Source organism: Schistocerca cancellata, chromosome 3, assembly GCF_023864275.1.
Source record: "Schistocerca cancellata isolate TAMUIC-IGC-003103 chromosome 3, iqSchCanc2.1, whole genome shotgun sequence".
Classification (NCBI taxonomy): domain Eukaryota; kingdom Metazoa; phylum Arthropoda; class Insecta; order Orthoptera; family Acrididae; genus Schistocerca; species Schistocerca cancellata.
Genome location: NC_064628.1, coordinates 701232721 through 701259412, shown reverse-complemented (window position 1 = coordinate 701259412; position 26692 = coordinate 701232721). Strand labels below are relative to the sequence as shown.

Below are 26692 nucleotides of genomic sequence, written 5' to 3'. Positions count from 1 at the left end.
AATGAAAAGAGGAGAAAGGTATTTTATGAGTGGAGTGAGGCAGTGCAGCAGGAGCCTTTAAACTACTTGCCTCACTTTGTTAATTATTACCATCCTCCTTGTTGACATTGTTTTGTTTCATCACCAATACTATTTAATGATCTGATCGATGAAATTTATTAAGCACAATGGATTGAGACATCACTAGTCGTTCACCAGGCATTATATCCTTCCTTTGTCAAAATATATTATTGAGTCACTGTAACAAAACAACCGCAAGCTTGGAATAAAACTTAAATCTTGGACTACATTTCCTACATGCAAATAACTATTCAATATTCTTCCAACGCTCTTTAGTACATTAATTGGCTCTCTGCGACAAGGAGTTCGGAACCGTCCGTATCTAAAGACACCACATAACGACTAGCGCGCTACCGCGTTCGAAGACTTGCAGCAGTAAAAACTCATTGTTGGGCCCAGAGATGTCTGCCACGCCTTGTCACCATCTCCCAGATGTTGTGTATGATGTATCGATTGAGGTGCAGCAACAGTGACGTCACAAACTGCACTTGTAAAATAACAGAACACTGATTTCAACGTAATTTCACGATTATTGCTGTAATTTAAGCTATAGTGAATCATCTTATCAGTGACTCACCTTTTTCAAGGAGCTGTGATCAGACGATGACTAATAGATTTGTTTATCCACAGTCTCCGTGAAAGGAATAACAAGGGCAAAAAAGGAAGATCACACGTTAGTACACGGCTGAAGTGAAGAAATCTCGGAATCTGACATTGCTTACAAATGTGAAATGTTTGCTGCATGCAGAGACAGGAGTCTTAACACGCGACGCGGAAATTCATAGATGAAACTCTGAGTGACTGCGGTCTCTGTTGCGCTATCAAAGATGTTGTAATATCAACTGTCAAAGCAAGTAAACAAATGTTTACGTTTGCGAAACTGTTTTTATAGAATGTTTCTGTGTTGAGTTTTGTGTTTATTATTGCAGTGTTATAGCTTACACAACATTCTTACACGCTAACAAAATGAGTGCTGTTCGCCAGTCTTCATGTGAATGGTGAGGTTATGTGTATAACAGTTTTCCATCCGATAAGACTGATTCATTTTTCACATTGGCACAATAACACCGCCGCTTTATAATATAAATAACAAAGTGCAATTAGTGCTACTGTCGTCAAAAAGTTGTGTGTTATGTTTTTCAAAGCGGCGGTGACATGTGTCATTCGCACTACAAGTACCGGTAAATATATAGCAAATTTTGTCCCCGCTCTCGCATCTAATGACATACAAAAAAGCTGACAAACTTGAAGTAAATATCAACCGACGTTACAACTATTTATTGATAGTTAATGATGAAATCATTTACAATAGTTACATAAGTGTTCATGAGCAAGATGTAATCGTTGGGGAATAAAAAGGCATCAAAACTTTGTTTTTATTGTCTTTCTGTTGCTAATATTGCGCTGTGCGGTTGTCAGAGTATATCAACAATTTTACACGAATACAAGCAATGAAAATTTTAAGTTAGACAATAAGAGAAATGTTGATACGCTTATTAACCTATGTTTTGATTAGTTATCGGTCATCAGCCATTAACAACAGTTGACTATTCTATTAGTAATATAGCGATGAGGCGCCGTGGTAAGAACACAGGACTATATAACGTTAGGGAGCTGTGATGATCAAATTCCCGTTTGATCAAAATTGTATGAATTTTTCATGATTTCCTTGGTTCATTTGAAGCTTTCGCCGAAAGCCCTTGGCCAGTTTACAACCTTGGCCAGTTTACAACCTCATCCTTGGCCAGTCTCTACATATGCTCTGTCTTAACGATCTCTTCTTCAACTGGGCATTATACCAGATTTTACTAGCCTTTCTAGTTAATTTATATTCGAACAATTAATAAGTCATTTGCATCACAGTTATTGTTTCAGTATCCTTTAATGCAAGGAAGTATAGTACAGTGATATACAATGACAATGATCATCAGCTGAATACTTTGATATAATTTCAAAGCCTATCCATTGCTTTGAAATCCAAACATCATGCCCATTACCTCTACACTTTTCCATTTCTTTGGCAACTTTTCTTCTAATAATGACTGATATTCAAAACTGTTTTGAGAATGGCAAATTAGATGCTCTTAGGGCCACCAAAAACTATGTGTATGTCAATGGGATGATGGATGGTGACAGGAAGAGCATCCAGCCACACACTACTACTAACAGCCAAATCCAGATTGACATCCCAATCCCATGGAAACACAGTATAAGGCCAGGAAATAGAAGAAGAAGAAGAAGAAGAGGGCAGAATGTCTGCCATGCCCTTATCAATGGAACCATCTCAGCATTTACCTGAGCAACTTTGGGAAACCATAGAAAACCCAGGTCAGGATTGGTGAATGGGGTATGAATCCTGCTCTTCCTGAATGTCAGTCTGGTGCATTACCACTGGCTTAGCCACTTTATGTACTATATGATTTGAAAAGAAAATAACATGTATCTAATCTGCAAGGATCTTACATCATGCACAAGAAATATAATTATGATATGATAAGAACATGAAACTTTTTTATATTATTATTCTGAAAAATGTACATACATGATCACATTATATAATGTTTCTGAAAAATATAAACACATGAACACCTACCAACACTATATGCATCACAACTATTCTTGCAGAGATGTATTGCATTGCATCTGAAACAGAGAAAATGGGAAACCAACAAGAGAAACATTTTTGTGCAATGATAGGCACATCATACATGGTACACCTGGTAACACATTAAAACTTTGGCCTACTTAACAAGAAATTGGGATCTAGTATTTCTGTAAGCTAACATATTCAGTTACACTGTAGAAACATTTTGAATGAGAAATGTTTAGTATCTCATGAACAAAGAATGGTAATTGTGTACATTTCGAATGGATCCACATTGTGAGTATTTCCTGTTCTTGAGAACCTGTCCTTCATATATTCAGTTTATTCAACATATTCAGAAATATTGTTTTTGATATAGAACAACAAACGATAGATGTATAAATTAATAACTTTGTGTCCTCAGAGTCTGATGAAAAGAGACAACTGAGTTCCATATGAACAGTCTTGCAGATTGTAAATAACATTGTTTGTTTCTAGACTGAAATTTTCACTCTACAGCGGAGTGTGTGCTGATATGAAACATCCTGGCAGATTAAAACTGTGTGCCCGACCAAGACTCGAACTCAGGACCTTTGCCTTTCGTGGGCAAGTGCTCTACCAACTGAGCTACCCAAGCACGACCCACGCCCCATCCTCACAGCTTTATTTCTGCCAGTACCTCGTCTCCTACCTTCCAAACTTTACAGAAGCTCTCCTGTGAACCTTGCAGGATTAGCACTCCTGTGTGGTCAAGCCATGTCTCCGCAATATCCTTTCTTCCCGTGCCGTAAAAGGCAAAGGTCCTGAGTTCGAGTCTCGGTCCGGCACACAGTTTTAATCTGCCAGGAAGTTTCAACTTTGTTTGTTGTTTTAAAATGTTGAGAGTGTGAAGGGAATATCCTCATAAAAGTAGGCTATTTGAAATATGAAATCAGGGTAGTCAAAAATACATAACTCAAAAATAATCATTGCTTACTCCATCTCCTAGTGTTCACTTGAGGTAAAATACCTGAACTATCTTTTGCTAGACATGTTGATTTTTCCTTCATGAGTTGCTGGATTCAAATCCTAGTTGACCTTCTATAAGAAACCAAAACAGATTTAATGATTTTGACATCTCCGTAGCCAAATTAATATCATTAATCAGAGTAATGTTGGCTGATGGTATATTATGGATGGACTGGAAGGAAAAGATTTAAAATACTTTGGAACTGTAATTGTTAGCATATCACTGTGAATACACTGAGGAAAATGCCTGCAAATCTATGAAGGAGAATAAAAAGGGATTAGGAAAAAATAGTAGGCTAATGTAATGCTCCACATAGATACACTGTTTTTCACTTTCAAGCCTGTCGACTTGCTGTGTTGCCAAGAGCAAAGTTTTATCTTAGCTACAGATTAGTTAACATCAATAGATGGCACAGCAGAAGAGTGGCAAGCAGCTTGGAGTACGATTTTTCTCAAGGTCTAAATGTTCATTAATTTTTCAAGATATATGTCCAGTGCTTATAGAATATTGTCAGCACTTACTGTTTTCTGTTTTTTGGGAGAGTTACCAGAGAGTATTTGGATGCAGAAAGGATACAAATGTAGAAAAACCTGTACATGTCACACACAGAGATGGAAGAATATTTGAGATTGCTTCCATCAGCAGAATATCTTAATTCATTAAACAGCCTGCAGTTCCGGTGGTCGTGTTGGAGCTCATACTCAAGCTGACCTTGCAGACCTTGTGTTCCATCTTCCTGTTTCAATTGAGCACCCATTTTCTCATTTAATTTTTTGTCCTTCGATTGTGGTGCTACAGTATTCGAACTGCATCTGACAAATATATTGAGAATTTCCATATAGTGGAGGATGTGACCTTGTTTTTGACATGAATGCAATAATTCCACTTCATTTTTGTGGGAAATAAAATATGGGCTACACTTCTGCCACACTAGCAAATGTGTTGTACTGTGACACAGAGTTTTAATATGTACTCTTGCAACTGCATTAACAGCAGAATGATTCCAGTTTTTGCTGTTGAAGCAGAGCAAGTTATATTTCATTAGCAACAGTTATGAAGAGAAAAAGTACTGCTTTATTCCGCCGAAACAGGAACATGGCTGTGACTCTTCAAGCTTTCGTAGTACATGTGTTCAGTAATTGGCTTTTGGGCCTACTGCTAGATGGAAACTTGTAAATCCCACAATATTTCTTTGAAGCAAACGTTCGAGATCATCATGTGGTGGCTGTTGGTTACTGCCACTGGTGTTTGAGATATGTTGGCAGGTCTAAGAGCCATGTGTTGGAGCTACATAAATGTATGTAGTCAATGTATTACAGCATTATAAGACAGAAGTTAGCACATTACATAACTACAGTCCCTTTTTTAATGGATTCTTCCATCACTTTTTGGTAGAACAAGTCCATATTTAACAATGGAGAATCCAGGATGGAATGTAACAGTATTATGAAAAGGATAGCTGCTACTCACTGTATAGCGGAGATGCTGCGTCACAGGTAGGCACAACAAAAAGACTGTCGGAAAGTGAGCTTTCGGCCAACAAGGCCTTCGTCAGAAACAGACAACATACACACACTCTCATGCAAATGCAACTCACACACACATGACCAGAGCCTCTGGCAGCTGACGCCAGGCTCAGTCTCACTAAAGATAACTGCATAATCTGCAAAAAGCCTGAGGTTACTATAAATATTGTCCACAAGATCATTGATACACAACACGAACAGCAAGGGTCGCAACACGCTTCCCTGGGGCACACCTGAAGTTCTACATCTAAACTCTTCAAACCACCATGAGGTGCATGGCAGAGGTTATGTCCCATTGTACAAGTTATAATGGTTTCTTCCAGTTCTATTCACGTATGAAGTGCGGGAAGACTGATTGTTCGAATGCCTCTGTGCATGCAGTGGTTATTCTGATCTTGTCCTTACAATCCCAATGTGAGTAATATGTAGGAGGTTGTAGTATGTTCCATGAGGAATCACTTAAAACCAGTTTTTGAAACTTTGTCAGTAGACTTTTTTGGGATAGTTTACACCTATCTTAAAAGAGTCTTCCAGTTCAGTTCCTTCAATATCTCTGATACTGATTAAACAAGCCTGTGACCATTCATGCTGCCCTTCTCTGTATACATTTAATATCCCCTGTTAGTCCTATCTGGTACAGTCCGACACACTTGAGCAATATTCTAGAACTGGTCGCATGAACGATTTCTAAACAATCTGCCTTGTAGATTTATTGTACATCCCCAATACTCCACCAAAAAGCCAAAGTCTACCACCTGCTTTACCCATGGCTGAAGCTATGTGATCATTCCATTTCAGATCCCTACAAAGTGTTACACCCAGGTATTTATATGACTTGGCCGATTCCAGCAGTGACTCATTGATATTATAGTTACAGGCTACTATGTTTTTTCATTTTGTGAAGTGCAAAATTTTACATTTCTGAACATTTAAAGCAAGTTGCCAGTCTGTGCATTACTTTGAAATCTTATCAAGATCTGACTGAATATTAATCCAGATTCTTTCAGATACTACTTCATTATACATAACTGCATCATCTGCAAAAGCCTAATTTTAGTATTAATATTTCCTGCGATGTTGTAAATATACAACATGAACAGCAAGGGCCCCAGCACACTTTCCTGGGACACACCCAAAGTTACTTCTACATCTGATGATGACTCTCCAGCCAAGATAACATGCTGCATCCTCCCTACCAAAAAGTCCTCAAGCCAGTCACAAATTTCACTTGATAGCCCATATTATCATACTTTTGACAATAAGCATAGGTGTGATACTGCGTCAGTTACTTTTTGGAGATCAAGAAATACAGAATCTACCTGATTGCCTTGCTCTAAAGCTTTCAATATGTTATGTGAGAAAAGTGCGAGTGGGATAACACATGATGTTTTCAAAGCCCATGCTGGTTGGCATTGAGGAAGCCATTCTGTTGAAGATACCTCATTAAATTTGAGCTCAAAATATGTTCTAAGATTCTACAACAAGTTGTTGTCAAGGATATTGGATGGTAGTTTTGTGAATCACTTCTACTACCCTCAGCTGCAAAATCAGTACAGAATTTGGTAGGGATTCCCTCGGGCCCTGGAGCTTTGTTCAGTTTTAAAGATTTCACATATTTCTCATTACCACTGACACCAGAACTCGTTTCACTCAATTTTTAGTAGTATAAAGATTAAATCTGGGCAATTCTCCTGTTTTTTTAAGGAATGTTTGAAAACAGAGTTAAGCATTTCACTTTTGCTTTTCTACTCTCAGTTTCAGATCCTGTTTCATTCTCTAGGAAGTGGAACTAACTTTGGTGCCACTAACAGCCTGTCAATACAACCAATATTTCTTTGGGTTTTGTGAAAGATCATTTGACTGTATTCTTCTACAGCAGTCACTGTAGGCTACACGCATTGTTCTCTTGACAGCCAATTGCATTTCATTCAGCATCTCTCTGTCTATTGCCCTATGCTTTGTTTTACACCTATTATGCAATAATCTCTGTTTAAAGGTTTCATTACAGTGACTGTATACCACAGAGGATCCCTCCCAGTATGAACTGCTGTGCTGGGTCCATATCTATTCACTGCATTGTCAGCTATCGTTCCTTTACATGCTTCTGCCCAGTGCTAAAAGTTTCAATTTACAGCAGTAATTCATCGGCCAACTCCCTTGCTTCTTCATTCCTAGTGATGAGGTTCTTCACACAGTCACCCTGAGTATTATTCGGTTGAGAAGATAACAGTGTATCGATTGTTGTTCTGGCCGCGCAGCCTTAGTGCAGAAGGAAAGGTGTGAAGCCTGTATCTCGCTTCACTGTTTTGTATGCAAATGTCATGACAGGCAGTTTTGTATCTTGATCTCTCTGCTCAACATAAATGTACATATCTGCCAATGTCTTATTAAAGCATTGTGTGAGAACCTTCATCCGTGGATGATAAGCAGTTGTCATACTGTGGGTGATGTCACAATGTGAAACTCCCTTTTTTACTAGTCTCTTGTGGAAAACTTTCCAACAATCAGAGCATTGAGGGAGTAAGATGGCCCAAGTGTTGAACTGATATCTTCTGCAAGTAACCTTATAATTTCTGGAACTTCAGCAGTTAGCACAGCCTTGGTGACAGCATAGCAAGTGAGGTAATTAGGATAGACTATTGTCCATCTATTCCTATTTGTGAACTTCAAGAACTTCCACAAGAGGTTGATTCCAGTTTTGTGGAGTGGCACTGTTGCAGGCGAGTTTGGTACAAAATGCTCCGAAGATAATTCCAGCTGTGCTGTTGTTGGAATACTTTGCAGTGGCTCACATTCTGTCTAACAGATCCATAGGGACTTAGCCAGTGATACCTGTATCTGTTTCTTTAGTCTTTATGAACAGATGTCGAAGTGTCTTGGAAAAACTTCAGGATAGCTGGCCATAGCCGAGTTGGAATGACAAGTAACCATTTCTGCCCCATTGGATCATAGTTCCTCATACACAGTGCTCTGTTAATTAATTGGAATTCTCCTTCGGTCAGTTTGTCCACCTTCAAGGCTTCTGTCGTTTCCAGCAGAGCTGGAATAGCCCTCTGTTCAGCAGCAGTGTCATTTAATGCAGTGATGATTAAGATTTCATCAATTCTGATGTGTTCTGCCAAAGTATATCTTGTAACGAAGTTCCCAAATTTACTGCCCTCCAGGAAATTCGTCACACTCCGATTATTCTCGTGACCGAGAGCTGATATCTCTCTCTCTCTCTCTCTCTCTCTCTCTCTCTCTCTCTCTCACACACACACACACACACACACACACACACACACACACACACACACAAAACGCAAAGGATGATGATGAATACAACAACTTCAGAAAAATTGGATGTTTTATTCAAGAGAAAGAGCTTTGCAAACTGAGCAAGTCAATAATGCTTTGGTCCACCTCTGGCCCTTATGCAAGCAGTAATTCGGCTTGCCATTGATTGATAGAGTTATTGGATGTCCTCCTAATGGATATTGTACCAAACTCTGTCCAACTGGCATGTTAGATCATCAATATCCCAAGCTGGTTGGGAGTCGATGCCCATAATGATTCAATCTTTGTCAATTGGGGAGAAATCTGATGACCTTGTTGGCCCAGGTGGGATTTGGTAGTACGAAGACAAGCAGTAGAAGGTCTCACCATGTGTAGATGGGCATTATCTTGCTGAAGTGTAAGTTCAAGATGGCTTTCCATGAAAGACAACAAAATGGAGTGTAGGATATCGCTGACATGCCACTGTGCTGTGTATGATAACTGAAGGGGTCCTGCTATGAAACAAAATAGCACCACAGACTATCACTAATGGTTTTCAGGCCTTTTGGTGGATGACGATTGGGTTAGTATCCCACTCCTGTCCTGGGCATCTCCAGACTTATATTTGCTGGTCATTGGGGCTCAATTTGAAGCAGGACTCATCACTGTAGACAATTCTACTCTAGTCAGTGAGATTACAGACTGACATATTATTGACCAGCTAAATTTGCAAAGCTCTTTCTCTTGAATAAATAATGCAATGTTTCTGAAATTGTACTAATTTGTTTGTCTGTGTGTGTATGTCACATCTACTAACTTCCATCCCATCTAGATAATTCCTTCATAGTGGTTTTCTTTTATTTTCTGTATAGTGTATTCAGTGGGTCTGAACGTATAACGTATATTGGAAAGACGGATTAGACATCATAGATGGGGAGTGTTCATTGCAGTTGATGAAAATACTGTCTTCAATGATGTCAGTTTTGAGTGTGGGTGTGAAGTTACCTGGACATGTATAATATGTATAGGTAAAATCAAGTTAATTGTTGGATGTTTCTACTGACTGTCCGATTCTGCTGTAATAGTTTTAGAGTCTTTCAGAGAAAATCTATGGTCTGTAGCACAGAAATACCCAGATCATGCAATATTAGTTGGAGGCAACTTTAACCTACTGAGTGTAGACTGGGACGTCTATGGATTCATTGTGAGGAGTACAGACAGGCAATCTTGTAAAGTACTTTTGGACATGTCTTCTGAAATCTATCTTGAGCAGCTAGTTCGACAGACTGCATGCAATGGAAATATTTTAGACCTTGTTGCTACCAACCTTATCGATGGTGTCACTATAGTGGCAGGGAATAGTGACCATGATGTCATCACAGCAATGGTGGTTATCAAAGTTAATAAATCAATCTGCTAGAAAGAGCAGATAAGCAGTTGGTAGCATCCAACTTAAACAATGAATAGAGATCATTTAGTTCCATTATGACTGGAAGTAGAGGAATTACGGGTCAAGTTAAATGGATTGTAAATCGCACTCTGGAGAAGTGTGTGCTGAGTAAGTAGATTAAGGAGAGGAAAGACCCACTGTGGTATAATAACAGACTTCGGTGACATGGATTGTTGCACATTTCTTTCAGAAGAGAATGCACAAAAACAACAGGCAAAAGTTAGCAGAGATTTGTGTGGGTGTAAAAAGATCAATGTGCGAAGCATGCAACAACTACTGCTGTCATACCTTAGCAGAGGATCTAACAGAAACGTGAAAATTGTGGTCCTACATTAAATTGCTAAGCATATCAAAGGCTTTTGTCCAGTCACTCATTGACCATTGTGATGTAGCAATAGAAGATAGCAAAAGGAAAGCTGAAGTTTAAAATTTTGTATTAAAGATATCATTCATGCAGGAGGATTGCACAAACGTACTGCCATTTGACCATCGCACAGACTCCCGTATGGAGGACATAGTGGTAGTCACACCTGGTGCAGAGAAGCAACTGATAAAATTGAAAAAAAGCCACCATATCTTGATGGAATCTCAGTTTGGTTGTGCAAGGAGCACTCTATGGCATTGGCCCCTTAATTAGCTTGCTTTTATTGACACTCTCTTGCCCAGCACAAAGCCCCAAGTGACTGGAAAAAAGTGCAGATTACCCCTGTATACAAGAAGGGATGCAAGAACTGACCCACAGAATTACAGACCAATTTCCGTAATAGTGATTTGCTCCAATATTTTTGAACATATTCTCATTTCAAATATAATAAAGTTCCTTGAGACAGAAAAGATCCTGTCCATAAACCAGCACAGTTTTCGAAAGTGTCACTCATGCGACACTCAGCTTGCCCTTTTGTCACATGATAACCTGCAAACCATAGCTGAAAGGCACCAGGCAGATTCCATACTCCTAGATTTCAGAAAAGTGTTTGACAGGTGCCACGCTACAGACTGTTAGTGAAGGTACGAGTACACACAATAATTTCCAGATATGAGAATGGCTCAAAGACTTCTTAAGTAATGGGATCCAGTACATTGTCATCGATGGTGAGTGTCCTTTAGAGAAAAGGGTATCAAGTGTAATACTCGAGGAAGTGTGTGTGTACTTACCAAACGAAAGCGCTGGCACGTCGATAGACACACAAACATACACACAAAATTCTAGCTTTCGCAACCAACGGTTGCTTCGTCAGGAAAGAGGGAAGGAGAGGGAAAGACGAAAGGATTTGGGTTTTAAGGAAGAGGGTAAGGAGTCATTCCAATCCCGGGAGCGGAAAGACTTACCTTAGGGGAAAAAAAGGACGGGTATACACTCGCACACACACACATATCCATCCACACATATACAGACACAAGCAGACATATATCAGACAAGCAGAGAGATATATATATATATATATATAAACAAAGATGATGAGACTTACCAAACAAAAGCGCTGGCAGGTCAAAAGACACACAAACATACACACAAAATTCAAGCTTTCGCAACAAACCGTTGCTTCATCAGGAAAGAGGGAAGGAGAGGGAAAGACGAAAGGATGTGGGTTTTAAGGAAGAGGGTAAGGAGTCATTCCAATCCCGGGGAGCGGAAAGACTTACCTTAGGGGGAAAAAAGGACAGGTATACACTCGCGCGCACACACACACACACACACACATATCCATCTGCACATACACAGACACAAGCAGACATTTGTAAAGGCAAAGAGTTTGGGCAGAGATGTCAGTTGAGGTGGAAGTAAAGAGGCAAAGATGTGGAACAGTAACAGCAAGAGTTGCTCTGCAGCAGCAAACCAACCTGTTACGTCAGGAAGTTCAGGTTTTGTCACAACACTTGCAGGTACAGAGTTGATAACCTGTTCAGGCTGTGATTGCTTCCCAGATAGAGTCCCACCCATCCTCGTTCCCACTGTTTAATATCACCAAAGAAGATTAGGATACATATTTGCAGAAGCTGAAGCAGCACTTCACCACTTTTAGAGTTTCTGATGATGCTCTTTAATGGTCACTCTTTCTTTCTTGGTCTCCCACAGAGACATTTTTCTTACTAAAGAAGTTGGCTCCCCTCTCAAATCTGGTTGTACTCACATGCAGGGAGATGTGTTCATTGCTGTTGAACTGATATACACGATGATTCCATGTGGTCACATTGCGCCCTGAGTTACACAACCAACCTGGTCAATGTTATTGCTTGTATGTGATGGATTTGCAAGGACTGAGTCGACCGTGTGATTCCACATGCACAAACACATCATGCAAAGCCTCGTGCAGATTCCTTGATTTGAGATGGGGTGGTCTAATTGGAACCTGATCTGGAAGCATGCATGGCGCCCTCAAGCTGGACAATTCTTCCTTGGATGATATTTTGAAAATCATACTCTTTTTCGAGATCACACAGGTACTAAATGAAAGTCTTATGGCTCGTCCCCTCCGGCAAGGGCTCGGAATTCTTGTAAGTCCTTTCTCCGATGGCGTTGGTGTGATTCGTCACTTTTGGTCATGTCAATGACCTCTGAGAAGCCAGCGAGTGTTTCACGATGCACCAATATGTGAACAGTCCAAATCGCTGGGCTCACTGCACTCGTTATGGGAGGGATGGGCATCTCTGAACCGCCTGCCATCAAGCATTGGGACAATCAAACCCCACTCCCCACTTGCATCAAGCTACTGTGTATTATTCCCTAGGGCATTTACTGTTTCCGTGGTGAAACTGCCAACATTTGCTCATCTGGGTTACCCAGTATTGGCCCTGCCCTCCTGCAGGTTGGTTGCGTATGATAACAGTTCAATTCCCTTCAGAGGTCAGTTTATGACTACGGCAACATACAAGGTTGTATGGCCGATAATGCAGTTCATAGTCAATAATCACTCAGCTAGCAACATTTTCGGCCTGGATGCCTTCTCACTGTTTGGGTTTTTCATTATGGATGAAGTTCATGTGAGATGGTCCCCTCCCAAGAACTTGATGACCTTTGTACCTCCTTTGCATCTCTGTTCTAACCTCCCTAGGGTGCTTCACAAACTTTGAGGTGCATATTTCTCTATGTCCAGATGCAGTGCCCTGTTTCGTTTGGGCACATCAGCTTCCAGTTTCCCTGTGGATGGTGATTAATCTCGAAATTGATTGTCTTCATGAAGCTGACATAATTGCACCTCTCAAAGCTACTGCTTAGACCATGCCCGTGGTAGTGAAGAAAGGAAACGGCTCCCTCTGGCTCTGTGGAGATTCTGGATCAACACTCAATGCCAGGACACATAGAAACCTACCCCCTGCCATGTCTAGAGGATCTCCTCAGGAAGCTTGTTAGCAGTGACTATTTTTCTAAGATAGACCTTTCCGATGGCTATTTACAGATCCCACTAGATGAGGAATCACAACACATTATGGTAATCAATCCACCCTTCGGCTTGTACAAATGCAGACATTTGTTCTTGGGGATCTCTTCTGCTGCATCAGTCTTCCAAAGATACCTGGAACAGTTAAGCATATCCATTCCTTCTTGTACCAATTAACTCAATGACTTAACAGTTACGGGTGCTACATGCCAAGACCACTGGCGCAACTTTGCACCCTCTTCACTACATTGTGCAATGCTGGGCTCAAGCGCTGCCCCACAGGCACGAGTTTTTGAGGAGCAAGCAGAGTACCTTGGTCACTTACTCAACAGACGGGATTAAGCCCATTGACCACAACAATGCAGCTGTTGACTCTCTCCCACATTGCCAAAACCTAAAGGGACTGCAGGCTTTTTTGGGTAAAGTGAATTATTATTCTAAGTTCCTCCTGCAAGCAGCACACATTATGCACCCATTCATCCAGTTGCAGAAGAAGGGTGCTCAGTTCCAGTGGTCAGCTGCCAGCTGAAGGACGTGTTACGCTCAGTGCCCTGACTGATGCCCTTTTCTCTATAACATTCTCTAGCTTTGACTGCTGATGCTTCCCCTCATGGCATTCGTGCATGGTTGGCGCATCATAACGATGATGGTACTGAGCAACTCAGTGTTAAAGACACTGATGAAACTACTCATAGTTTGAGAAAGAGGCTTTGGAGACAATCTTTGCTGTTAAGAAATTACCTCTTTGGTACTAAATTACCCTCTTTATTTACTGCAAACTCTTGGTAGTGCTCTTTGGGCCACATTCACAGCTCGTGGAGTGGACAGCTCAAAGGCCCCTTAATTCTTAGAATTACTCAATCAAGTAGAAGCCTACTGTGCAACATGCAAATGCAATCTGCTCTCTCATCTACGTTCAGGGCCAGACCAGGCATTTCAGCAACAGGAGATATCCTGTTTCCACACTGACGTCGAATGACAATGCACCTTGGATGGGACTCCCACTACTGCTGCTCACATTGCTGCAGCACTATGTGCAAAATGGGTGGCCCACTTATTTTTTCCAAATATGCTGATCCAGAACTCAGGGCCTAGGCTCCCCTTTCTCATTGTTTGTGTGTTGTCTCTGATGTTCTCCTGCGGCATGCAGAGGCGGATACCCGCCCTGTTGTCATCCTGAATACCTTATGCCCTCATATCTTGGAAGTCCACCATTGTGAGCACTGGAGTATGTTATGGATGAAGGCTCTTGCCAGGCAATGTGCCTCGCTGGCTAGGACTGAACAGAGATGTTGATGCCATGATGTGCAGCTGTTCTACATGTGCCCAATGTCAGGCTGCTCCACTTTGATATTTTGCCCCAATGCCCACTTCCCATCGCCTCTGGGACCACATTCATGTGGACTTTGTGGGTCCTTTTATGGTCTCTATACCACTCATTGTTATGGATGATTATTCCAACTACCCATATGTGGTTAACATGGCTTCCACCACTACAACCACCACCCTTAATGCATTTACCCAGATCCTCACTATCAAAGGACTTCTTCATACCCTTGTTCACATCAATGTGCACCAGTTCATGGTGATCGCATTTGAACAGTTCTGCATTGCTAATGGCATTAAACACCTTTTTAGCCCACCTTTCCACCCATCCTCCAATGGCGAAGGGGAGCACATGATGCATATGTTTAAATAACAAATGTTGAAAGCAGTCGGCAGATCCACCACTCAGCAGTGGCACTCACGATGTTCCTGAGCACCTACAGGACCACTCCTGTTCATGATCGCAGCCCACCAGAGCACCTCTATGGGCGACAGCCATCTACTCTCCACCACCTGTTGGCACGCCCTCAGAATCCCAAGTCTGACATGCTGGGCGGTACACCCAGGTTCAGCAGTCTGGACACATTTATTTGGAGCAAAACCTTCGTAGGTGCCAACTACAGTTGCCTGGGCGGTGCCTTCCGACATTTCATACTCCAATGAGTTTGAAAACATGCAGCTGCTAGGCAGTGCTCCTAGTATTTGCGAGTACTGCTATCACCACCTCAGCACTAGACACAAGCCACACACCACACTCCAGCCTACCAGCAGCTGCACTATAAAGCGAGCCACACTAGAGTCCATACCTCATTGGTGTTCTGACTGCATTTATGTATAGTTCCTCATATGCAGCATTGCTAGGCTTCACATATTGCTACGTCTAGGCTCTCGATTAAATTACACTCTGGACTTGTCATTCTGTCATGTTTTTGTGTTGATTGTCTGCCATCAGCATCCCTATATTTGTTATCCACTTTTGAATACCTCTATGATATTGCACTGCTGAAACCTGCATGACCATCTTGTCAGTCAACCCAATGGATCCATCTGGCTAGTCAGCCAGAAGGGAGAATGGTGGCTGTCATGACAATAATGGTTTGCCAAATAAAACAGCTGGAACTTGATGGCTCAAACATCTGCAAGTCACTTTTTTCTCTGTTGTGGCGTAATTTGTCTTGGACTTGGAGAGTAGTACTCTGGAAGCATAAGCTATCACCTTTTTGGCATCTTGTTGGTCTTGTACAACAACAATAACAACAACAACTACTACTACTACTACTACTACTACTACTACTACTACTCTATTCCAAAACCATTAGCATCAGTGTGAAGATCATTCTCGATATACTTGTTGTACAGTGCTAGATCTGGAGAATATGTTAGGGCATCCTTAAGGACAACGAAAGGTCTTGTATGCTCCTTGTTTCAGGAAAATTTGGGGCCTCCGTGCAGTAGTTCTTGCAGTGGAAGTGCCTCATTAAAGAAGTCCTTTATGAGTCAATGGTAGTACGAGCACATTCTGGGAATACATTGCACATCACAGTTGTGTTGAAGAGTCAGAAAATCGGTGACTGTTCGTATTTTCTCTAGGTTGAAATGAACTCCATCGCCATTCACTAGGTGCCCCAAGATTTTTATTTCTTGGGTGACAAGAGGCACTTTTTCAGATTCATGCCTACAGTGTGAACACACTTCAGTACCAGTGTCAGGTGGCTAGCTGTTTTTCACATGTATTTAAAAAATAACAATTTTGTGCAAATGCCAAAGGCACATTGTCCATTTAAGGTGTCAAAGCAAGTTATCCATCATATGTTTGATGGTGGCTGGATTGAGCAGCACTGCTCAGTTCAGCTTTGAAATCATACAGACCATCTGGAGCTATGAAGGCAGTCTTTTCTCAGCCGCACCAACCTCAATTTGCCAGTATCCCATCTGCATGTCCGTAGTTGATAAATGCTTCGCTCCTTTCAACCAGTCTAAGGTGTCATCAGTGCATGGCAGCGGATAGACTTTTTCTTTGTGATTTTGTTCAGTCATTGATAGACAACACAGAAACGCAATATGCTATCGTTTTTCTTTCCAAGGACCACAGGGGAAGACCAAGGGCTCTCTGAACATTCAGTGATTGTCATCTTGCAGAATCTTCTCCATTTACTTCTGAATTATTCGTCATTCAGCCAGTGACACCCTGTATGTGTGCTGGTTAATTGGTGGATGATTCCCATTGTTGATATGGTGTTTTAACTTGGATGCTTGGTCTGTTTTTATCCACTCCTGATATAAAAGCATCTTAAAACAGATGCAGAACAGCTGTCACTCGCGACATTATTCCTTGGTCAGGCCAGACCCTATTAGCAGTTCATACTAGCTTCCTCCACTGCATTGTATTTAATTCTTCGTTACCAACACCAAGCTACCCTCCATGGACTTGCTGGGATTACTCAGTGCGCATAACTTTAGGGATGAGTAGATGCTTCTTGACACAATTAATGATTCAAAGTTCTCCGTGTCCACCTACAGTGTTTTCAATCATTGCTGGCATGTAGATTTGTTTGGTGAGCCTCAGTAACGTCTTGCAATTGACAAAATCTTCATATTTTAAATGAACATATTGATTGCTGACTGGAACTCATCTCATTGATAATGATGGAATAATATCTTCAGTGGCAAACAACTGTCCAGAGCAACCTTTGTTATGTGTGCTTGTTGGAATAGCTTTGTCAATCTGGAGCTCTGATTTTAATTGCTTTTGTACCAAGGAATATAATCTTCTTTAGCCGATGATTATAAGATAGGGAAAAGGAAGCCTCCAAGTCGACTTGCACCCAAACATGTCAGCCGTTGATGATGATGTCCTTGATATTTCTTGACATTTGTATGACTGTCAAATATGGACAATTTGCATCTATGAGGGGTTCACTGCAATAGATATTTGTCGCACTTGGTTTCCTGAAGTTATCGGCTGGACGAGTGGCAGGTACCTCTGTTGGACAACTGGGAACTGCTATGGGATGTTGACGAGTGATTTCATTCAGTGTATGATGATCCCATAGATCAGCTGTTGTTGACTGCAGCTGGCTGGCATTAATAGAACTGTTGTGATGGTCTATATCTGGTGGTGTATTAGTTGTCGAAAACTTGCTTTCTTTCTCTGCAGTTGCATAGAACATGATCTGGGCATCCACAGTGAACACAGTGGTGTATTGTCCTCTGTCCTGGAAATGTCTCTTCTTCTGGGGGGCATTGTAGTTGGTGGAGGAGTCCGTTGTAGCCGCATTGGTTGGATGTTGTGTTGTCATTTGATGGCTCCAGCATAAGTCTGAGTTGTCTAAGTCCGTTCTTCCTGATGCATTCGGTTGGTGGCAGTGATTTGTGCTAAAGACTGATACATCTTTTCTTCAACATTATATTCCAATTAACATTCAAGGCTGCTATCTCTTGTGTACTCAGTCCAACATTTCTGGCTGCCATACTCTGATGCATCTCTTCCCCTACTAGCTGTGTATGAGAGAGGCGAGCTCATGATTATCTTCCACCACTGCCATAAGAACTACATTCAGCAGTCAGTCATACATTTTTCATCTTATTCTTCTCTCTTTTATTTCCTCGATTCATTGGCACCATTTTATAGTCCTCTGTTGTCATGACATTCTTTACCAGAAGAGCTTGATTTATCTCTTCTGCAACTCTTTTCATCAGGTGTGAGATTTTGTTGGCTTCTGTCATGTTAGAATTCACAATGTGACAAAGAGCCAAAACATTTTGTCCTGTCCAATCAAAATTACACATTTGTCAAACACATCATGTCATAATATCTGTTGTATTTTGTAACTATGTCAGATACCTTCGGCTATTTTGTTGGGTCCTGACCAACGTCTCTGGAAAATGCTGATGAATGCCTGATGTGCAACTGACCTAATTCTGTTTTGGAATCCACCTGTCTCCTGAATATCCAGGTCTTAGGAATGGTGTACTGCTGGTATTTTGATTTCTGTCCATGTTCACAATGTTTCTTATGTTACTAATGGGAACGACAGTGATGTAGTTGTTTTGAAGGAACAGGCATCTCTATCAAATGGTGTCTTGTCTTAATCACAATAAGTCCAAATCCGAATACAGGGTTGTCAGTGAAGTTCAATATTTAGTATTAAAAGCACATTTATCACTGACATCAATGTACAGCCATAACAGAACTTACCTCCTAGACCCAGAGTGCAGCTATTTATACAAACTGTCGAATATTCTGGAATATTAAAACATGAAAAACATAGATATTTCAAGAACCTTCCAGAAATGATAAATTCCAAACAAAAAAATAATTGCCAATGATTATATTTGAACTGGTGACCAATAGCACATCAGCTAGCAACAGTAACCAGTACGCCACACTGCATACACCACAGCTTGTAGCAATATTCATTTACTCTATGCTATTACATTCCTCTTTCTGTCCCTCTTAGTTTCTCAGACAAATGTATGCAAAAGAATAGTGTCACTCAAGAAACTTTGATTAGTTACATGCATTGTTATTGTTATTAAGATATAAAGTTCATTAGAGATGAACCACTAATGTCTCGTTACTTCTTGACGATTTCCCAAATACCTGCTCATTCTTTACACTGAACTGTATGCCACAAAGAACTATTGATGCTAAAGTTATGTTAATAGGGGAATGGAGGATTAAATTTTCAACTTTCACGTCAAATCACATCAACTTTCACAACAAATCGTAGCTTATTTAAAAGTTTTAACTAACCATAACTTAAATTATTAGAACTATTATAAGTCTTAGAAATCCAGTGAGTTATGTGAGTTTCATTTCCAGCAAATTGTTTTCTTTGCTACTAAGTAAACTGGAGATTTCCAGAATTCTTAAGAATCATACAACATGGAACTAAGGGAGGGTAGCCGATTATTTCCATTTTCATTCACAAGGAGTTTATTCATGCTAATTGGGGTTAAGATGTGCTGCACTTAGAAGGCTACAGCGTTTATCAATCACAAATTATTTAAACTATATATTGGAGCACAGTGAGTTGCTGTTTCAGATGATCTTTTGGGTGAAGCCTAATTAGTATGCAATATCTGATACACGTACAATATCTCAGTTGTACTGGTCACACTCAGATTTGTGGAACCGTCATACACATAACTACCATTTTTTGTAGAGCTGAAATGGAGCCTGTGATATTAATCAGAGATTTCCAGTGGGGTATGTGAAATGCTGACTTATTTCAGAAGAAATGTGTTGTAATCAAAAGGAATGCAGACTCTTTTTGAGAAGGGTGAATCAGTAATAAGTATCATATGTGTGCAGGAACAGGACTTGAACTTGGAACCTTGTCTTTTGTGGTCATTGTCTTATGGACAGATTTGGATGCGTAAATTTGAATTAGGAGTCGTGCCGGGATAGGTCAGTTTGTAATCCTTGCCTGTAAAAGGCAAAGTTTGTGGTTTGAATCTGAGTGCAGGTAACAGTTTCTGAACAGTGGACACTGATTCTGAAATTTCAGATGGATATAAAACTCAAATAAGAATACTAATTTTAAAAATTTCTCCATTTGTCAGCATAATCCCCAGCATATTGGGGTCTTTTGCTGTATTTCACACACCTTTGAATTCGTGGAATACAAAATTCTTAGGGCTTGTAATGTCACTGAGCAATGTATTCCTCTTTTTAAAATCGTGTCACTGGGAAAGACTGAGACTATCAATTAATTTGGAAGTCATCTGGATCAAATTTGCGGCTGGGCATTGAATGTTGGTAACTTCGTGTATGAAATTTCACAGTGTCTTAGTTGTATTGCACACAGCATAAGGATGTATGTTCTCTTATAAGAGCATCAAATATTTCGGAGGAATACTCATTGCTTCTGTTGAATGACTCTGAAATTTCATGATAATTTTATAGTAAGAGTTGGAATTTGTAACTTGCTCTTGAGGCTGCAGTACAGTAAAAAGTATGCTTTCATGGCTCCAGAAAACTGTGAACATCGCTTTGATGACATATGGTTTTACCTTAAACTTTTTTTTTCATAAATAGTGCAGCGTTTTCCTATTCTATTGATGTGTTCTTAGTCTTACTCTCAAAACAATGCATTTCAGGATAGCATATAATATCCTTCATCATGGTAAATATGATGTCCTGATTCCAGACATAGTCATTGCATGGAATCAGCTTGCATGGTGCCATCATGTACAAATTATTATTATTATTATTATTATTATTATTATTGTTATAATTATTGTTAGGTGATTTACATGAACTACCCACAGCAGCTACTGTAGTGTATATTGTTACCCTTATGTCTGCTCACTTTATGTCTGTGCCCCGATCCACATTTGTCTTTTTAGAACTCTTCATTTATCCACTCTTCAGAAAAATTCAGCATCCAATTTCGAACAAGCTGACATAGGTGGGAAATATGATTACTCACAAAATTCACACAGTGAGCACTGCTGAAGGGCTGCATACTCGTCTAGAGTGCTCCATCTCACACCTGCTGTCTTGCATTTCAAAACATAACTTGTCATGTGTTGAATATTATCAGTTGCTAGCAAACTAATATACTGACCGACACAAAAGTGCAACACTTCAATTTCTTACAAAAACTGAAATTTATTTTAAATTTAGAACACTTTTATGATACTAATCCACTATCTTATGATGGAATATTGTGGTTTCGTCCCATCTAAGTGTTCAGCAATTAAAAAAGAAAGATGATTATAAAAAATTTAACAAATTAAGCCAGAGATGCACACTTCAAGGAAATTTTGAGTAAGCTCATAAAGGTCATGCATGTCTGTTTTGATGTTATACACTTCAGACACCTCGGAAACCTCTGGTCACATCTTCAAAAGGTGTACTGCCACTTCCTGCACCACTGATAGTATTCAACCTTTCAGGCATGCTCCTAATTAAAGCGGTAATGTCCTGTTGATGAATCATATCCCATTCTTCCAAGAGGGCATTCTGTAGGTCCTGTAGGGCCTCTAGATAGTATTGATGGGCTCTGCTCCCCAGCTGGTCCTAAACATGCTCAATAGGTTTCAAATCAGGGCTTCAAGCAGGCTGACCCATAGCATGAATCCTTGTTTCATCCACGAACTCGTGCACAATTCTTGCAGCATGTAGGCATGCATTGTCGTGCATTAGTGTAAAATCATCACCAATAAATGGAGCAAAATGCACAGCATGCTCCAGTAGGATTTCCTTCACGTACTGTTATGCGGTAAGGCTCCGATGCTCCACAAAGACCAGATCTGTCCTTGCAGCTGTATTGATTCCTGTCCACACCATTACAGAACCAGTCAGAGAAAGCGTCCTAGATGAGACTGTGCTAGGGGAAGACCTTTCCCATGACCTTTTCCAGACCGCTTCTCTTCCATCAGGTGATCGGAGGCCAAATCGCGACTCATCAGTGAATGACACTTGAGCCCATCATACTGTCCAGCCAAGATGTTCCCTTGCGAAATGTAGCCGAACTGTGCAGTTCTCTCTGGAGAGCTCCGGATCTGTAGCAGGTCTTCTGAGCTGAAGATTGGCTTCTTCCAGTCTTCTTCAAATGGTTCTCTCACCAACATTGACCCCTCAGACCTTGTGGAGTCAATTTCGTGCTTCAGTAGCAGTGGTGTGATGGCTGCGGAAAATTTGAAATTGTAAGAAGCAGTCATCTCTGTCCAATGTTGTTCTTCTTGGGCCTGTTTCAGGTCTCTTTGCAAAGCCTCCAGTTTCCCTTTACCTTTATACAGTTCTGGAAATCATGGAAGGTGTAGTCCTCAACATTTCTGCAGCGTAATGCATGCTGCGGCCATCTTCCACAAAAGCAATAGCTTTCACAACTTGGTCAGGGCTTACAACAGCATGTTTACTCCAGAAATCTGATAAAAACAATCACAGAAAGATCCTACAGACATACGTGATTGAAAGGGGAAAAATTCAGGGTACAACAGCAAACACTACAAGAGCAGGAAAACATTATTCGCTCATATGTGTTTTCCAGGTTGTACAGGAAACAATTGAGGCTAATGGAATAAACAATCAACACTTCATTGTTTGCCCACAAAGAAATGCCAATAACATACCCTGTCTCAAAAAATTGTTTTAAGTGCTTCACATTGATTAAATAGAAAATTACACAATGATTGCTCATCATTTATTGGGTGTTGTGTTTTTTGTGCAGTCAGTTTAATATGACTTATTTTTGGTAGCCTGAGGTACTTCGTCTAAAAAAGTGACATTCCTCATCAATATCTAGCACATATAATTCCTTATACAAGCACAAAGACTTACAGAGGTTAGCTGGCACCCTAAAATCTAAAACTCTCCATAATGGCCTCTCATTATGCCTGAGGAGAGAGAAGCAGCTCAGTGGTTACCTGGCTACTTCAGTAATCCAGATCAACTGTAGTTAAAGTAATGTTGTAATATATCAGGATAACATGTTAAGCTTTTGCAGCCTTAGTGGGAGCCTGAGAATGTTACAGAAGTACAGAAGAACTTCAAGGGAAACACTGGAATGTTAGAGAGATTGCCTAAACCCTTAATTTCAACACATTTCCATTGACAACTAGCTTATGGCTCACAATTATTTATACATCAGTGTAGTTACTGTACAAGCTACCCTATGGAGTGTTCATGCAAAGCCCGAGCTACTTGTTGCACACATGGTAAGGCTGGTTGTAAAGTACACAGCAGTTCATCACTGCAGAGAACTCAGAGACCCACTTAGTAGTTTGAAGCTGGTGGAGTGCACTCTTTACTGAAGAGAGAAAATAATAAATAAAATTATGTGGTGACTCAAGATGACCAAAGCTCCAAATCAATAGTGTGAATGTCATGTAAGAACTCTGTGGCAAACACTGTACAGCCTTTTATGTTGGTATGACTACCCACCAACCTTCTACCAGGATGAATGGCCTTGCCTGGCTGTTTTCAAGAACATAGTTGACCACCCAGTGGCACAACAGGCAGCTGAGCACAACACACTCAATTTCAGTGGTTGCTTCACAACACGGGCCTTCTGTATCCTCTCTTCCACCACCAGATTTTTTTTTAACTGCACAGGTGGGAGTTATCCTTATAACACATTCTCCTCTCCCGAAATTATTCCGTCCTCAAACTACAGTAACCTATTGTCCCCACATCCTCCATCCAACAGTTTCTGCCCCCTCTGTCCTATCACCTCCTCCCTATTGACATCATCTCACCCTCATTGTGTGCTGCCCTATGCCAATGCACCCACCTATCTTTGCCCTTTCCTGTTGTTCTTATTTTCCACTACCCGTTCCATACCCCTCCCCTGCTCCCATCCTCCTTCCCCACAGACTCCCAATGCTGTGCCTGGTGGCAGTCTTGTCATGTCTCCATCTAGTACCTGCACGCTCCACCAGACGGCATTCTTAACCCCCCCCCCCCCCCCCCCACACACACACCCTCAACCTGTACCCTGCTATAACTTCCCCTTGCCCACTCCCTCCACATTGCTGCTTTCGTTCAAGGTGACAACTGCATTCTGGTCTGAGCTGCCAGAGACGGCATTCATACGTGTGTTAGGTGTGCTTGCTTGTGTGAATGAAAGTGTGGAAGTTTCCTTTTCTGAAGAAGCCTTTCTCCGAGAGCTAATGTGTAACAGTTTTTTCCTTGTGTCTGTCTGCAACTCAACGAGTCATCTTTATGATGAGTGGCAATTTTAAAGCTAAGGTAAAGTTGTCCTCAAGCTGATGGTTGGTTTGAGCACTGCAGTCCTTTACACGGCATTGTCCTGTTGTAGGTGATTTGCCCTTGTCTTCCTCTACCTTTAAACTGATGATCCTGGTCTGGCCATTTATAGGACCACGTTAGTATAATGTGGACTCTGAACCACGATTCAATGTGACATTTTTCACAAATCATCACCTGAGATGAAAGAAGTTCTTTGGCCAACTGTGATCTAACCTTGGAACTTTAGATCTATCGTGCTTCACAGCTGTAAATTGTGTTCATTGTTTAGTTTTGTGTATTGGCTTCATCGCAGTCACTAAAATGCATGGAAAAATAAAAAAAAAACTTTTCATATGAAGGGGATACAGGTTTACATACTTGTTCCCTACATGCTAATTTGGCGTTTTTCATGGTTTTCCCAAAATGCATATGATGGTCTATGATGTGCTGCCTGGTTAAGAGTCTAAACAAGAAGCTTTGTCAGTTCTGTGAGGAGATAACTGTAGATTTCTTAACCTACGCTACACAATGGAGACTTGTAAAGTCACACTGGATACGTCAGAAACAGCTACTCAAGTCATGGAGTATGTTCAGGTTGGATTTGTGGCATTTTTTGATTACACAGAACTCCAAGACCTCTGAGTATAAATGTAGTGTCATATAAAGCAATTATTCCAACAAGCTGGATCAAACATCTGGAGGGTTAGACAGTTAAAATATTTTTAACTGCCAGCAAAATTCCAAAGCTCACACTTCACCCAGAAAGTGGTTGCCCACACATCATATTAGGAGCTAATAGTTAATTGAAACCTGAAGTAGAGATTAAAAAAATTTTGGGTACATGAGAACCTGTATCAGAAGGGTAGGTTAATGTCTCCAGGAGGAGAAGTGTGTATAGCAACAAGTAAAAACAATAAGTCTAGTGAAGTCCAAAATGAATCCCACTGCAAATTAATATGGGTCAGAGTAACTGTGGTTGATTCACTTAGATTAATAACTGAACCTTTTTACCAACCATAAGACTTAAATACATCAGTCAGAGAGAAATTCCAACAGAGCCTAAACTCGATAGCACCAGATCGTAAGGAATTGTATTTAGATTTGACATTGAATACACTGCAGAATTGGCCCCTTTCATAGCTCATATTTGTCAAGAATTCCTTGCCCAGTGAATAGCCTGCATGACTGGATAAGAGCGTAGGTCATTCCTGTGTACAAAATGTATGTAAGATACAATGCACAGAATTACAGACCACTATTGCTGATGCCCATTTGTTGCAAGATCCTAGAGCATATTCTACACTTAAACATCATCACTTTCCTGGAAGAGTATGATCTTCTCACAAAGAATCAGTGCAGATTCAGGAAAAACTGCTCATCTGAACCACAGCTTGCTTTTGTCATTTGCAACATTTTACAGACAGGAGATGCAGCTGGACACTAGATTTCATCATCCACTAATACTTTGGGGTATCCTCACAGAAATCTGATTGGCTCAACAAATATTTGACTAACAGAATGTACTATGTTATGTTACATAGCGAATGATCTAAAGATACAAAAGTAAATCAGTGGTCCACCAAGGAAATGAATGGGACAGTTAGTGTTCATAACATACATAAATAGTTTGTCAGATAGAATCAGCAGCACTGTAACATTTTTCATGAACAATTCTGTTGCCTAAAGGTGAGTGTTATTGTTGGGCAGTTATGCTCGGTCATAAGAAATGCAGAAATACTTGTAAAAAATATCCACGTAACGTAATGAGTGGCAGCTCTCTTTAAATATGCATGAGCATAAGATAATGCCTGTAACAGTTTCTGATTACAAGATTAATAATGAACATCTTAAGCACGTCACATCATATAAGTATTTGGGGCTAATAATAAGAAACAATATGAACTGCAACTATGAGTTAAAATCACTGTTAGGAGAGGCAAATGATATACATAGATTTGTTGGAAGGATTCAAGGAAAATGTAATACATTTACAGGGTGGGGCAAATGATAGTGGTCAAGAGAACAGAGTTCCAGGGTACAAAAAAATGCAGCAGAGGAAAGGATATGAAAGTTGCTGTCATTTATCTCTTGGCACTTTTGGGCCTTGGTCAGCAAGTTGCTGAAGACAGATCGAAGCTGGACTGCTGAAATTGCTGCAGTCTTATCCGAAACGTTCAGCTGCAGTTCATGAAGACTATGAGGGTTGTTGCGATACACCTTAAACTTGAGGGCTCCCCACACAAAGTAATCGCACACTGACAGAGCAGGTGACATGAGTGGCCAGCTAGGACTGCAACCAGACTGACTTCCGTTAACATTTCTGTCAGGCATGAAGATGGTGTAACTGCTTCAATTCTGCCAGTACCTCGTCTCCTACCTTCCAAACTTCACAGAAGTGA

General features: G+C 40.6%; 1 protein-coding gene across 1 annotated transcript in view; it reads left to right on the top strand.

Moving 5' to 3' along the window:
• The first annotated feature begins 870 nt into the window (after window positions 1-870).
• The window catches only part of LOC126175695 (VPS35 endosomal protein-sorting factor-like), a 104950-nt gene continuing 79128 nt past the window's right edge, over window positions 871-26692 (top strand). Inside the window, exon 1 of the mRNA XM_049922631.1 lies at window positions 871-1058. Coding sequence (XP_049778588.1) covers window positions 1027-1058 — 32 coding nt within the window. The 5' untranslated portion in view covers window positions 871-1026. The remainder of the gene's footprint in view (window positions 1059-26692) is intronic.